This window comes from Molothrus aeneus, chromosome 2, assembly GCF_037042795.1.
Source record: "Molothrus aeneus isolate 106 chromosome 2, BPBGC_Maene_1.0, whole genome shotgun sequence".
Lineage (NCBI taxonomy): Eukaryota > Metazoa > Chordata > Aves > Passeriformes > Icteridae > Molothrus > Molothrus aeneus.
In genome coordinates, this window is record NC_089647.1 from 67277283 (window position 1) to 67292940 (window position 15658).

A 15658-nucleotide genomic window follows, 5' to 3' on the forward strand; every position below is an offset into this window, starting at 1 on the left:
CCAAAACAGGAAAAACAACTTCTTAAATAGAGCTCAGTCATTGCCACGGAAAAGCAGAGCAGAGTTTTCACTACCACCTACACAGACACATTAGGTGGACATCTTCCCATCTACAAGGGAAACATGCTGCAAGGTCACCGGATGGAAGAATCACTGCAAAAAGATAACATTGTAATATTCTCTATTTAAGACATACGCATCACAAGTCAGTTTGGAGAATGATGGTTCTTTGTAGGGCTACTTACCCTACACTTCTGACCCAATATAGAAACCAAAACACATTTATCAGCTTGTATACAATAAAAAGTGAGCAGCTGTAAATTCAGTATAATGCCTCAAATATTTCAGTCTCTACTTTCACCCTGAAGCTGTTTGAAGCAATACCCCAAGTACTCAAGAGTACACAGTACTGATCATGTAAGGTTTTATCTCAGGTAACTGGAACTCAGTTTCACCCGTTCACTATTCTATCAGATAATGCACAGCATGAAGATGAGACAGGTACTTCAGGGGAAGAAAATAAAAAGGAAGGAAAGAAGAAATCTCAAAAAATTGGTCAGATTACAAATATTGCTTGGTTTTAATTATCTAAATCTCTTCCCAAAACTGTTCTTCAAAATGCTCCTGAAGACTGATATTTTAAAAACCACAATGTTACCTCCCCCCCATTTCTTGTGAACTCTTTACATAATACTTAACTGAATTATTTTGCACTTGAGCCCATGAAAGCCAAATGACTTGAGAGTAAATACTGTTGTTGCTCATGCCAAGACTTGTATTTTTCCCATTTTTGCTTTCATTTCAATGTCTCTTCTTGATTGCTCTAAGTAGCAACTGAATAAATGCAACCTACTTTACAATTTGGAGGCTGAGATAGTACAAAATCCCCCAGATCAAGTACAGAATTCAACTTCCCAGCACTTAAGCTGGCAGACCTATATGTAAGACTACTACATGAAGCATTCCTCCCTTCTGGGAAGAAGAAAAACCAGTTTGTATCAGCTTACACCCCTCTGTTGGTTCTCACTCCTGTCATATATTTTTATTCTGAATAATTACTTTCTGCTATTTTATTTAAAGAATATTCTCAAGTATTTTACTTCTTTCACGAGACATAAAGCTGTTTTAAAAAAAGGAATCTGTTCAAATTCAGCTTAAATTATCCTTGCACAGCAACACAATGAACAGAAATTGTGGGCTAGTCAAACCTACACTGAAGATTGTTCCATTTTTAAAAGTGTTGCTTTTGTGTTTATATTAAAAAGCTTGTTTACCTTAATGTTGATCAGATTTTTTTTAATCCTTATCTGCAATTCTGTTCAATGTTGCACAACACACTTGTCAAAAGTCAAGATTATGTGGAGACCATTTCCATCCCAGCCTTCTCTCCAGAGAAATATATTGACAATGCCATAAAAACATTCTGAAGGCTGAAACATTCTGAAAGTATTCATTTTGGCATCAACATAAATATTATGATGCCAAAATTCACTATACTGTTGATTTCTTAAAGAAAGGAACTGTATGGGGAAGCTGTAACTAAATTATGGTCCCTTCCAACCCAAATCATTCTGTGATTCAATAAAAATCCTCTAAAAAAATTAAACAAAGAAAAAAAAAAAACCCAACAAAACATCCCATGCCATTCTATAACATACTCTTTGCATAAGCCCATCTGACTGCTACGGTTCAAAAATCTTTCTAAAATGAATTCCAACTGAAACTGTCTCTGCTCTTGCACGTTGAAGTTTGTCAGAACACCAAGAAACGCTGCCTGCTGCATCATGTGTAATCTCAAAGCTATATGATAAAGAAGTGAGACTCTGCAGAATTTTTCTCCTGTGCAATAGGAATTTCACACTTCATGAATGCATAGTGACCAGGATTATTCTGGAAAATGCACTGAAGTTTTAATTAGGGTTCCTAACAGTCAAACAGTTTATAGTCTGCAGATTGCAAAGCACTGACACACTGTGCTAAATTCCAACCTATCATACACTCACTCACATGAGAATGCCAAAAACACCTCACACTGATCCTATTGGGGATAGATGGTGGTCCTCTCTGAGAAGAAGAACCAAAGGAAAAAACCCCAACGAAGCAAAGAAGAAATCCACAAGAAAAGACACATTGCAAAAAATCAGAACTTCCTCTTATTCCTAAACCTGACGGCATAACATACATTTGCAAGTTTTGGCCACTGTCAGTTGGACATTATTTTTCATTCTCTGTTAGCCAGTTGAAGTGATGGATTACCTCAGTGATCCTTATCACATCAGTATTATTCACTCAGCACTTCTTTCTGACTCTATCTCCTGCATTCCCTTCACAAACCCAACTAGATGCTACCAGTGTACTCTTGCTATTGCCATTTCCTCACCGTGACAGTTCAGGCCCACTTGCTCCCAGAAAGACCTGTAGCTACTGAGATCCCATTTTCACAAGAGTCTCCATACAATTTAAAGATCAAATGGTAACAGAAATGTGTATCCAGTAAAACCTTAGTAAAAATATGGTGGTTTCTGGGAATTACCCCTTGAAGATTTCCCCACCCCAAGAGTTCAAAACTCCACTATAATGAAACACAGCAATTGAACTGCCTGCAGAACCAATGCCAAAGGATGTATCTCAGAAATTTCCAATTTCAGTTTGGCATTAAAATACAATACTCAATCCTTCAGTTTTCATACAATACTCAATCCTTCATTCCCAAAACCCAGAAAGCTGGGTTTAATGTTGTCCATTGCCTGCAGAAACTGAGTTGGGCATTGGTTCAGCTTGGACCAACTCTGCTGTCTAAAGGGAACACAGAAACAAAGCTGGACTGGAACCCAAATTAGAGATAGTGTGTAAAAGATGGGTTTGGGGGACTTTGCCACTTTTCATACTTTTGCTTCTTCCCAAATCCTCTTCAGCTAGAAGTTATTTGTTAATTCTCTCTAAACATCTCACAGTTAGTATCACCCAGTTAACTTGGTGTTTCCCCTTCCTCATGCACAGGCATCCCACATTAGTACTGTACACTTTTCACACTGCTCTTTTCTTATTTTCACATGCCAGTGATCATGGCAACACATGCTGGTTTGCATTCAGCAAAGAAAGCATTAAATTGGCATAACACTCCTAAAATCCATTGCATTTCATGTGACAAACCAATGCAGCAGATTTGCAACACTGCAACAGAAATAGGTGACAGCTACTTGATGTCAGCACAGAAGCCTCAAGTTTTAACAGGCTTTTTGATCCAAAAGCCTGTTTGCCCATTTGCATCACGGGAGTCTGTTAGAAATGCAGGAGCACAAGGCAGAGATGCCATGTGCTGCATTCCACTGGGAATCCTGCTGTTAAGCTAGTGGCACTGGAAAACTAGGCAGGAGACAATGCTCTCACCTCTTGGAGAGGTCACTTTCTGAGTGCTGGAGCAACCTTCCTGAGCCCTGGTAAAAGGTTTTCAGGAAAGAAGGGGCAGAGAGAGAGGAGGGGAGACCAGAAGATGCAGATTCACTCTCACTGAGAGCGCGCCGAAGCCCGACCACAGGACTGTTCAGGCAACAAGAGAACACAGCAGATGGGTCAGCACAGATTCAGATACAGCAACAAAACCACCAGATTAGAGACACTGGCCAAATACCTCATCTGGGCTTATATTAACTTGGTTTCCCAGAAGATAAAATGTACCATCACGTGCATTCCTGGGCAGGCTCCCTGGGGATATTGATTTTGCTGTTAGAGCTGATTTCTATTAAAAACTTTTCAATGACATTGCAGAACAGGGAGACCACCTTATTTCTTTAGCTTTGTTTATTCCCAAAGCATATTCACAAAAGGAATCTCTTAAACATTCAGAAAATATCCTTAGAAACCTTCTTCCAATAATATAAACCTCATTGTTTCTTCCCCTTCAGTTTTCTTTTACCTTTGTAAGCATTAGGAAGTAGAGATTATGTAAATGCAGTCCTCCTGGATAAATTTTTGTGAAGTAACTAAATTAAGAAAGGTAGTTCTACTCCACAGTTAAACATTACTTAGTAGCAGTGGCAAGTACTGGAGAGGACATGAAAATGAATTCAGTTTCTTTTGCTGAACATTTATGACTAATCCTCAAAAGGAAAGAATGAAAAATCCCAGCCTAGAACCACGCTGCTACATAATGTTTTGACTAAAAATCTGCTGATGCCACTTAATCTGTGACTTCTTACAAGTTATTACAAAGTAATACAGTCAGCAAGTCCTTCACTTTGAACTGTCAGGGTTTCCTGTTTGCATACAACACAGTCAGTGGGGAAAAAAAGTTTATCTCAGTAAAAAACACATTATTTACCTCTCTAAAAACACAGTGTAACAAAGGCTACATTCTTACCCTTCACTCCCTTCCATTCCCTTAAAACAGAATAAAATTTGTTGCCCTTCTCTACTAGCTGGTGCAGCATTCATGCTGATATTTTAATGTAGACATCAAATAGATGACAAATTACTATTTAAAGCCATTTTTAGAAAGAGCCCACAAACAACAGCATTACAGCCAAGCACTGAAATAGCAAACAGGTTGAAGAATGTGATCCTCCAACAGCAAAAAATTCAGCTCATCTGGACCTGAGTTTTGTAAGGGTTCGGAGTTTGTATAGTCACTTACTGCAGGTAGCCAGCCTAGAGGAGAAAAAGAAGGCACAACCAAAGAGGCCCACAATGAACTGTGGAGACATCTGCTGAGTGAAGGAACTCCTGAAGGAACAGTGTTCCATATGTTAATAGCTGGAGAGTCTCCAAAAAGGAAGCAGAAAGAAGTTACAGAGGGAAGCTACAGAGGGAAGCTCTGGAGAAAGGCAAATAGGGAAATCACATGCCTCAGAGTTGAGTGGATGTGCTTAATCCTTGTGTCCTTTTGCAAGACTCCTCACCAGTTTTAATGCTGGACATAGTCTCTGTGAGATTTGACTGACACGGCTACAGACATCTGAAGTTGTTAGTGCCCTTTTCATCCTGGCATCAAAGTTCCAGGCTGCCATCTCTGCCACTTAAAGCACTGAGAGCCTGTTTTCCAAAAGGTCTGACTAACAAGACTGCCAAAAAGGCTCAAATAAATAAATAAACAGATTGGCGCAGGCATCTGGCTGAATCATCAATTTGATGGATTGATGCCTCCCCTGAACCACTAATTGAGGGACTATGAAGTTACTGTGAGGTACCAAACTACTCAGAGGCAGAGAAGACAGGCTGAAAATAAATAAATAAACGAACAAACCCACCCCGGAGAAGTGCAGAAACCCACCTGAGCTAAGCTCCTCTCGTACTTTGCCAGAAGCAGGGCTGCTGCAGCCTGCCCAGGGTGGGCAGGGGGCTGTGGGCGGTGGCACGGCTGCCCTGGCTCACTCCCCTGGCGTGCCCTGGCTCACTCACCTGGCCGCCTCCAGGCCGTTCTGCCGCAGCAGCGGGGAGCGGGCGCTCTGGGACCTGCCGTTCTGGAAGGTGATCCTGCGTCGGGCGCTGCTGGGCGGGTGGCTGAAGGTGTGCGCGCGCCTCCTGAACTGAGGCGAGTCCGAGCCTTCCTCGGGAAACGTCTGCCAGGCCGAGGACACGGGGGACGCTGGAGGAGTTGCTGGCGGGGAATCGCCCGGAGAAGTGTCCTGAAAGGAAGTGCTGGCGGAGTAAGGCCTGAGGCTCTGTGCCCAATGAGAGCTCTCACTTAACCCACAGGCAGCCAGCAGCGGGGCACCAAAGCCTCTCCCCTTTCTGGGTCATGGCCTATTGTATGCTAATTATCACCCAAACCAGACATCCTCTGAGAGTTCACTCCGAACCAGCAGCGGCCTTCTTCCAAAAAGTGAAAGCGGAGGGAGGAATACAACCGTATACGCAGCACAAACAACATACTAACTACTCCAGGCATCCTCTCACAGGGACTGGCATTCCAGCTACCCGACTTGTGTCTCTTTCAGGAAAACACAGGAATGGAAAAGGCTAGGGAAACTGCTTTTAGCTAGTTTCCTCGACATATCACGAGCATACTTCCTGTACCGTCACAGCGACATCCTGGAAGAGAGACTGTTATTACACAGCCAGTTTATGAGTAACTGTAGCAGGAAAACCAAAACAGAATCTTCACCTCCTGGGAACACCAGCAATCAACCCACATGCAAGGTAAAACTTTAAAAACAGGAAATAAAAAGAAAGTGAACAGAGTTCCACCCTCTTGCTACCATACAGCATCCCCAACAGCTGGGCTTAGGTCAAAAATTCTTACTTCCCTAAAGCAACTATTACTTACAGAAAGGATTCTTCACCTTCAGAGCACTTCCTTTTGTTGAGACATGACCTTACTTAATTACTTCACTAAAACAAGGCAGAAACCAGAAATTCCTTGCTTTTTGTAAAAGCAAGGGAAGTGTAGGAAAAAAGGACTGGCAATCAGATTAAAGCTGAAGCTTCGAGTCAACATAAACCCCAGCTTTCTCACACCCTCTGCCTCCCAGTGGAAACATCTTTGAGTTTTGTAAGTTGATGTGCTTTGTTCTACTTCCTCCAAATGAAAGCAGAGTGCTGTATTTACGCTGCGCTGAGAGCTGTGTACGAGTCTGAGCTAAGCTCCTTACGTACTCTGTCAGGAGCCAGGCTGCTGCAGCGCTCAAAGCTGTCCATGCTTCCCAGGCGGCCTCGCATCCTGTTGGCTCCCTGCAAGAAAAAAGGCAAGAAAGTTAATCTGGTCTTCTTCCTCTTTTTCTGAAGGTTAGGCAAAGATGGCAACACCTGCACAGGTGAATACAGGCAACAGTTCAGGCATGTGACATGTCTGACAGAGGACCAAAGATCATGGGTCAAGCACTGGTCTTGACAAGAAAGCGACATCTTTAGCTGGCCAAACTGCATCTTCTCCCCCATTGCTCCCAGAAGTTTTAACCCTGCACTCCATTGTTTGAGGCAAGTGAGTATTTCCTGACACTTCTGAGGCAAAAAAGCTAAGTTGGCTAGTTGGCTTAAACAGCTCAGTTCAAAAAACTCCAGATTTCAGTACTGTGAAGCACTGCTCCTGATGGATGCTCCTGACACACTACAGTCCCATGAGATATAGTTTATCAATATCTTAACGTTTCAGACAAATTAAGTCCACCTGGGCAAAAGGAGTAAAAGTACTAAAACTGGGGAGAAATGCTCTCTTGGCAGCAAATCCAGCAAAATAGCACCAGACAAGACAAGATTTTTCATTTATAATGCAGATAAGACTGATGCAAATTTGCTAGAAATCTATGCTAAAGGATTTTTGCTCAATTTTTAACAGTCCTTTAGTTTCACAAGAAAAGGCAATAGATCCACAACACTTTTGACTAGCTTTCTCTCCTAATGTTAATTCCCTGGTTATGTTTGCTGTTGGACACTTCTGACTGCTGAAGCAAGTTGCTTTCAGTACTTTATGAAGAGAAAAATAGCCTAGGTTTTAGGAAAATTATAGACAAAGCTCCTCTTGGTATGCTTGCAGCTCCAGGGGAAGTTTTGTCAACATCACCAGAATTTATTTAGCCTACTTTTTCACGGTAAGAGTTATTTTCAAGACTTTGAGTGCCCTTTAAGTACATTATCCCACTTAAGTGCATTACCAATAAATACTCTGCCTGAAGCATCTCTTCACTGAATCTCCCAAAAAAACCAAGAGCAAAGTGTAAGTTGGAAGTTTCTCACTACTTTTGAAAATGCACACTTTTGGCACTGTAAGAAGGACTTTTTGGTTAAGAAAGAACAACAACAGAAGAGGTTAGTGCAGCATGGAGTAGATGAAATCTGTTCAAGAGGTCAAAGAAAGGTTACATTTGTTTCTCTGAGGTACCTCATTAGGAAGCCTGTTTTTGGTTCAAGCCTCACAAAAACAAGATCAGTCCAGCAAAACAAACAAGTGAAGAAGTGACATTCCTCTGGGACTATGTGAAGCCAGGGCACAGAAACCAACAAGTTTCCTAAGGCAAGTAGTGAGTGGCTTAAAATGTCACTTGATGCTATTTACCTAGCTAAGAAGCCATCCACTAAAATGGTTCCTAGTTACTGGTTCCTACAAACTTCTTTCTATCTAACTTTCCTGAGATGGAGACTGTCTAAGACTCTTCCCAACTTACACTGACGTCAAACTTCTATTTAAAAAACTTTATCTCTAAATGATGCTGAATGCCACTTTAAAAAAAACCCACCAAAATTAATTTAAGTTCTTTCTTGGTCTCTCTGTTACTAAATGTACTTTTAAATAAAGACAGCAACTTATGCATAATTAAGTATATTGAATCATACCATCTGCATCTGGCTTAAGGAGGGGAAAACCCACTACAGCAATAAGTATTTAGTGCTTAAATACCGTTAGAATTAACCATGACCTGTGAGGCTTGCTGTAATAGCCTAATGAAGAATAAGAACTACTGAAACAGTCATTGTGTATCACATGTATGCACATAACACACAGCACACCTGCACAGAGACACTTGTATGTACCTGCTTTAAACAAATAATTAGTGGTTGAGCTGCACTCCAAGTAATTTTTCTTGGTCTTGTGTTGTGTAACCTTTAGGAGGATCTGCAAGGATGAACCCCTATGTGTATCATGACTCACTGCAACATACTGCTGTTCCTGATCTATTGTACTGTCAAGGTAAAGATGAGAGGACCTTTCTCACAATCACAAATCCACTTCATAAACAGCCAACTTGAAATGGCCCTAGTTCAGATTCAGGTGTCCCCTTCTCTTGAATTCAATCATGAGCTGTGGTAGAGCCTTATATTATATTATGCAGCATGTCTCAGTAGCCCTGGTGAGAAGAAACATACTATACCAAAAACCCTCTAACATCTATTTATAAGAAATTTCCCTTCAGAGTTTTTTCAATTTAAGCAGTGTATTTCATCCAAATTACTTTTCCTTGACATGACTGGAGTGCCAGCATGGCTGTAAAAGCTTTATTTTAGTGATGACTTCTTTCACAGTCACCACAGGGTTAGTGACCCACCACTAGAGTTAGATCACTTGCCAGTCACATGTCCCTTAGATGTGGAAAAGAAACCAGACACATCAAAGGCACAACTGTAGCTGTCACCATTTGATGACATTTCAAACTGCTGAAATTACCCAAATTTTCTGACTGCCATCACTCTTTTGCTCTCTTTTACATACAGTCACCTTTCTCTCTCTCCATATTCACACCAAGTTCCTAGTTTGTAAAATTTGCTACACAAGAGAGGTCAAATTTGACCAGGAAAGTTTAATGCTACTTTTAGTCCTAGATCAAATTGACACCTACCTGTAAGTTCTAAGGATTCTCTCTGGCTAAGAGTATTCTGTTTCCTTTACAGGGAACATCCTACATTTGTAGGTTACTACAACCTACATTTGTAGGTTACTTTATGACATGTCCATGTAAACTGCAGGACAAGTGCAATTTAGTGCTTTTGAAGTTACTAGTAGGAGGAACTTAATGTCACTGGTCCAAATTATCCTGTACCCAGCTCATCACATTTCCTCTGTAATGACACACAGGCACACAGCCTTGTTCAGGTACTTCTCTATATGCCTCTTCTCTGACTCACCCTTCTGAGCAGAGGACACTAAGCAAAATTTGCCATTCAGACTTCTTTACCAAAAGACTACTTAATATAAGGGAGTCTCAGTGATTATCTGTAATTTCACATCCTATCTGGCTAGGAACATTAAAATTAAGCAACTCACTTTTTAAGACTATTGCTTTTTTTCCCCTGCAAAAGGAACTTTGTCACTAATGTCTAAAGATTCTTAGTGCCTAATATGAGCAATTTTATCTATGAGCTGGAAGGTATTGCTTCTCTGAATAGAGAGATTTCCCATATATGCAGGCACATTTATTTACACTTTGCAAAACCAATAACATGTCTCTTTATGGGACCATGCAACCATCCTGATTGAATTCTATTCTGAAGTAACACATGCAACGATACTCAGCTAGCTCACTTGCCACCTACAATGAATGTTCATTATTCAGAAATTTGTCCTTTTTTCCCCTCAATATGTGTGGCCTTACAGAAAACTTTCTTAAAGTTAAATCACAATCAACCCAGCTGTAAGTTTCAGATTTCACAACAGGGATATTGCTTCATTAGGCTTTTATCATATTGAGGACAAAACAAAGAAAAATCTGATAGGTCTCTGCTGTCAAGGATACCTGGGACAGCTGATGATAATGAGTTGTTAAACTTACCCTTGAGAAGATATTTTCCAGAGAGCTAGTCAAGGATTTCTTTGCCTTGTTTTTCAGAATGTCAAGTTTAAACCGGCCACCACCACCGGTGGTGCTTTCTGGAATTGCACTGTTAGAAATGACCTGTTGAAATGAGCAAGGACATCATTCAGCTTTGGCAACTCTTTTTTTAATTGTGAAAACTATTTCCAAAGACTAGAGCTGAACCAGGTTACATAAGAAACAAAATACCCTTGGCCTTATTAAAAAAACCACCACAAACACACTACCCCTCCTTCCAAAAAGAAAACCCCAAACAAAAAACCAAAACAGTCTCCCAAACAAACAAACAAACCCACAGTTAAAGGCACATTCCATCTGAAGGACTATATTGTAAAGGCATATCAATTTAACAACACTGTTGCCCATTCCCTTTGCAAGATAAGTTCATAGTTTAAACTAAAACAAATGCCCTCTTCAGTCCTACGCTTCCTAGATATTATTGCTTGGACATGCAGATCAAAGGGGAAAGAAAAAGAAGAGTTATCCTCACACTATAAGGAAATACAGACATAAAATTAATTGGTTGTCTTTCTTCCTGTCATGTCCCCTCAACCTATAAAACTCAGGCAAGCCACTATGAATTAAATCAGATTTTTTTTCCTGTATAGTCCTTTCTTAATTATAACACCCAGCTTCAGGTACTCCTGAAGAAATTGAGCAGTGGTCCTACAAGTAATTAAAACAGCATATTAATAGTCTGGAAAGGGGAAGAGGAATAATAAAAAACATTAAAGTAATAATAAATAATATTAAATAATAAAACCAAGCTTTACCGATGGTGCTTCACCAATGTGGATGTGTGTTTTCTGCTTAGTCTCACAGAGCTGACGGAGGTGTAAGATCACAAGTTCATTTTCTTCCTGGTCATTTTCAGGCTTCATTTTCTGTCAGTAACAGCAAAGAAAGGAGTTTGTGTTTCAAGTCATGATTTGCTTATCTTTTCTTCCTAGGTAGGTATTCCTTGAAATTAATATATTGATACACCAAACACCAGAGTGCACTGTTATTATGTCGAATTGCAATTCTGTGTGCCTTCACACTCCTGGGCAAAATAGAACAAAAAGTGAAAAATATTGCAGGCTGTAGCGAGAAGGGAGCCTTACACCCATACATTTTGTTTTCCAAGCCTGTTACTATACAGCCCTCTAAGTGGCATAAGGAAACCAAGCCACTCTATTCTTCAGGAATCCAGAGGGGAGCACATCCTTTGGAAGCCTAAATCATTGTATACCTCATCCACTAGATTACATCAGCTTACACCAGAATGATGTGCCAAAATAAATCAAAAAGACAAATTCTGAAGATGCCATACAAGTTCCTGATATCCACATGTCCCTCCTGCTCTCAGCTTACTCCCACATCACTTTCAAGCAGGGAAACTTGTTTACAGGTGAAAAACTAAGCTCAGAACAAAAAAAAAAATAGTCTATATAAGAACACAGAGTATCTCGGCAAATTTGGGAAAGAGAACTTTCCAACAGAGGTATATCACACATGCATTTAAATTGGAGCATGCTATTTCAGTATGATTTTTGGTGGAAAAATAAAAAATTCTAGATCAACTACCCAACAAACCAAACAAATCAAAAGCAAAAATATCTAGTCCATTTTATCATGGTCTTCCTCAAATTAGGAAGAACAGCTTCTAAGGTACTACCTGAACACGTTCAAAAATGTCTGCTTGCTCATTGTCAGTCAGCGATGACAGATGTCTCTGAATTACAAGTTTGGCTCTTGGTGGATAGAGTCCTAGGAAAAGAATGGACCATTAAAGATTCTCAAATGAACTCTCAAAACACTTTTTGAGCAAAATGACAGTAGAAGATATAAACCTGCCTTTGAGTTTATACAAGTTAGATGTATGACAATTGTATATCCAACATATACATGACACAAAATAATTGAGGTTTTGCTAAACCACATGGCTTTGTCTCCTTTCTTTAGCAGCAAAAATATAACCAGCAGCAGCTAGGTGGCTGCCTCCTGTGTAAAAGGTTGTGCTCCCTATCCCACCAATAGCTTCTGTCCTAATGCCAAGAGATCACTGACAGCTGGAAGCCTGACAACTGCATGGGAGAAGAGGAGGAAAGGAACAGATCAAGGTTATAACGGGAGAGATAATCAATACACAGGATACTTGGAAGTTTTCAGATGATTTTAACTGAAAAATTAAGAATAAGGAAAAAAATTAAGAATAAAGGAAAGATTTCTGGTACTCAACAAAGTGCACATTTTGTCACAGAGGTACTTCGAGGAAGCATCAAAAAATGTGAGTAAAAACAAACCCCTTGAACCAGATGAAGATTTCTTCCATCCAAAGTAGGTCTCATTCATAGAAAATTGCAATCAGAACAAATAAAGTATTGTTTTCAAAATAATGCAGCTTTAGGTTTTATTTTGCTAAACTTCTGGACTCAAAGCAGATGGATAAAAAAAAGAGACATTAAAATAAGTTTTTCAGTCACTAAGTAGAAAGTTTATGAAACTACTACTACTACTACAGTACTCTAGTTGTTGTCCCAAGAGAAGATTTTATTTTGGTACTGGGTACTTTTCAAATTACTTACACTGCCTTATACAGCAGCCTCTGTAGTTTATCATCTACAGAAAACTTTCCCAGCTTAGCCTTACCACTTCTGAATACCTATTGTTATTCCCAGAAACTATAAATCACAGACTAGGAAAATTTCACCCCACTAAGATTTTACATTTGACTTTTCATCCACCAGAGGGAAGCAAGTGGCAGCAGTGACTTTCAATGAATGGGAGAACTGTAAATATCGAGCAGCACCACCCTAACCACACCAGAAAATATTTGACTATTTGCTTTTTATAACATACTTACTTTTTGGTTTTGCATACAATGCTTTGCAAGAACACCTAGCAGAATGATTATAAAAACAGGATCCTAACTTTTTATTTTAAAAATTCTGTCTTCTAAGACTTTTTGCATGTCTTGTAGCATTCTTCACTTCCAGAGACATTACAAAAGTTTGTCTACTCCTACCTGAATGTAGGGTGTTGTCTTAATTTTCTTGATTAGATATAAATCTCCTAACTTAATAATTTATTTTCCTATAATATAACTAGATCTTGAAGTGTGTGAGGGAATAAATACAAAGAAGGAAAAAATAACCTCACACAGGAAAGAAGGAACACAGGAAAGAAAGATCCTTTTTGATCATGACTGTCTTTTTATGAGTCATTTTGAAAGCATGCAACTTGAGAAAAAACAAACAAACAAACAAAAACCTAAACAAATGGAAGGTCAGCTGGTGGGTTTTGCTGCTCTGCTTAAGAAAGGTATGATGATGAAAGAGTATGTATTTACAGCAGAAGCAACACTATATTCTGTTGCAGTATCATTACTGCTAACTCTCACCTAAATACAAAGGGTGCAAAGTGACAGTAAGAATTGCATACTGGGATACTTCTACCTCTGCTCTTATATTGTCTAAGTTATTCCTCTAGAAAAATCAGCAAACCACAATTAGAAGATAAACTCAGCTGCTACCTTCAATTCTTTCACAGAGTTTGTGCAATGAATGCATAGGGCAGGCCTCACACAGTTTGATCTGTGTCTTGGCATTTTGCAGGGCGGCAGCAGTGCTGAAGGCTTGCTTCAGGGTCAGCATTACCTCATCAACCTGTATGGGAAGGAGGGAAAAGAGTATATAAACAAAAATACATGCCATATACACAAAATTAGATTTATAAATCACATCTCAGACAGGTGCTTTACTATTAAAGGAAAAGACAAAACCATAGAAACCCATTTGCTGTTTTTTGAAGAGATCAGGGTTGAATTCCCAGCTTTCTGCCTTTTTTGTAGATGATCACCATCTTTAAGTTCTGCCAGACTACTCAAGCTTGCAGGGAAAGCACCCACTATTTTTTGAAACTATAAGTGAGAATTTTTGGCTTGAATATATGCTGGGTAAATAAAAAGCATTAATTTCTTTAGTTTCAAGTCTCTCCTGTAAACTGCACGTGTTCCCTCTTAACCTCTGTCGTCCCACCACTAAACCGTTTTAGCAGCAACCCTCACAAACCTATCCCTGCTGCCAGACAGGAGCTTCCCACAGCAGTTCCAGAGTGCCTACCAGCTTCATCACAATCACTACCCTGCAGGCTGCCCTGATCCTTCCTCTGCTGCTCCCACCAACACAGCAGTGCTGCTATGTTCCCACACACCAGCACTAGAAAAGCTCAGCTTGTATCTAACAAGGGTTGAGCTCACAGCATTTCTCCACATTCATTCAAATATGCTCCCAGACCTGGCACACAAAGCACTTGGAGCTCCTCTCTCTGTATTTCAGGGGAATACAGTGCTTATTAAAAGCTGTTTGCTCAGTCTCAGCATTAGCAAGGAAAGAGGGAGACAGCAGCCTGAGAACAATTTTAGGAACAAAATCAGTATTCTGCTTCAGAATCAGGTTCTCGCTCTGCTTGTTGCTTTGTTTCATGTGCAGCAAGAATAAAACTGAAATATTTGAGACCAAAACCACGCAGTTTAACATTAAAAACATACAGACTTTTTTGAGGGTCTGTCACTTGGGGGAAAAAACAAAACAAAAAGTAGAAAAGGAAGCTGAATATAGAAATTTGAACTAGTTTGCGTCCCAGTATGTGTAGGTTTGTTTTGTTTGCTTTAAACCTCATGGTTTGAAGCATTACCAATAATTTCTGGGTGCTTTCTCTTCTTAGCAATAAAGCAGAGCATTGAACAGTGAACGTCCATCCTGCAACATGGACTGGAAAGTTTTTTAAGCTGGCTACTATCCCTCTCCAATGCAAGATCCACAGAACAGTGCTAAGCATATGGATTTATGACTTTCCTAAAATCATAAGAACTATAGCACAAACTGTATGTAGGCTTAGAGCAAATATACACAAGCCTCCCAGCACAGCCTGCCTGGCAGTGGAGAACCTGGAAAGGTCTGCCCTGCCACAGTCAAACTGCCACCAGGGTGCATCTGAGTGATTGCATCCAAAAGTAGCTCAGGAATGTTTATTTCATATTGCAGTGTGGACACACACAAACCAATCAGTACTAGAATAAGTAAAGAGGTTCATAAAAACATGGGGGTTTTATACACCACTTAAGCCTCTGAATTATGCATGGTCAGATTTATCAATAGGTCAGATATAACATTTTCTGTTATTACAATGATAAAGCTGATCTCATAGCAAGCTCCCATTTTGACAAAAATGCAGCTTCAGCTGCCATGGTACACCTAGAGCTATTAGCTGTTTGAAGTTTTATTGATGCAAATCTATTCACTCTCAAGATAGGAGATTCAATGGATTAACAAATTACATATTCAGCTAGCTAAAAAAGTGATTTTTAAGTTTATCTGAGAAAGAGTTAGCAGCTGTTATTAGCACCATCAAACAAACACGTTTCAGAACAGGAA

General features: G+C 39.8%; 1 protein-coding gene across 2 annotated transcripts in view; it reads right to left on the bottom strand.

Annotated features, from left to right (window-relative positions):
- Window positions 1-15658, bottom strand: part of TBC1D4 (TBC1 domain family member 4) — a 98901-nt gene that overhangs the window by 21032 nt on the left and 62211 nt on the right. The window contains exons 5-11 of one of the 2 annotated variants that reach the window (XM_066545073.1): window positions 13756-13888; window positions 11899-11990; window positions 11015-11125; window positions 10200-10322; window positions 6595-6669; window positions 5398-5624; window positions 3391-3540 (exon numbers count right to left, since the gene is read on the bottom strand). In XM_066545073.1, coding sequence (XP_066401170.1) covers window positions 3391-3540; window positions 5398-5624; window positions 6595-6669; window positions 10200-10322; window positions 11015-11125; window positions 11899-11990; window positions 13756-13888 — 911 coding nt within the window. The remainder of the gene's footprint in view (window positions 1-3390; window positions 3541-5397; window positions 5625-6594; window positions 6670-10199; window positions 10323-11014; window positions 11126-11898; window positions 11991-13755; window positions 13889-15658) is intronic. The other variant, XM_066545075.1, reaches the window with a different exon arrangement.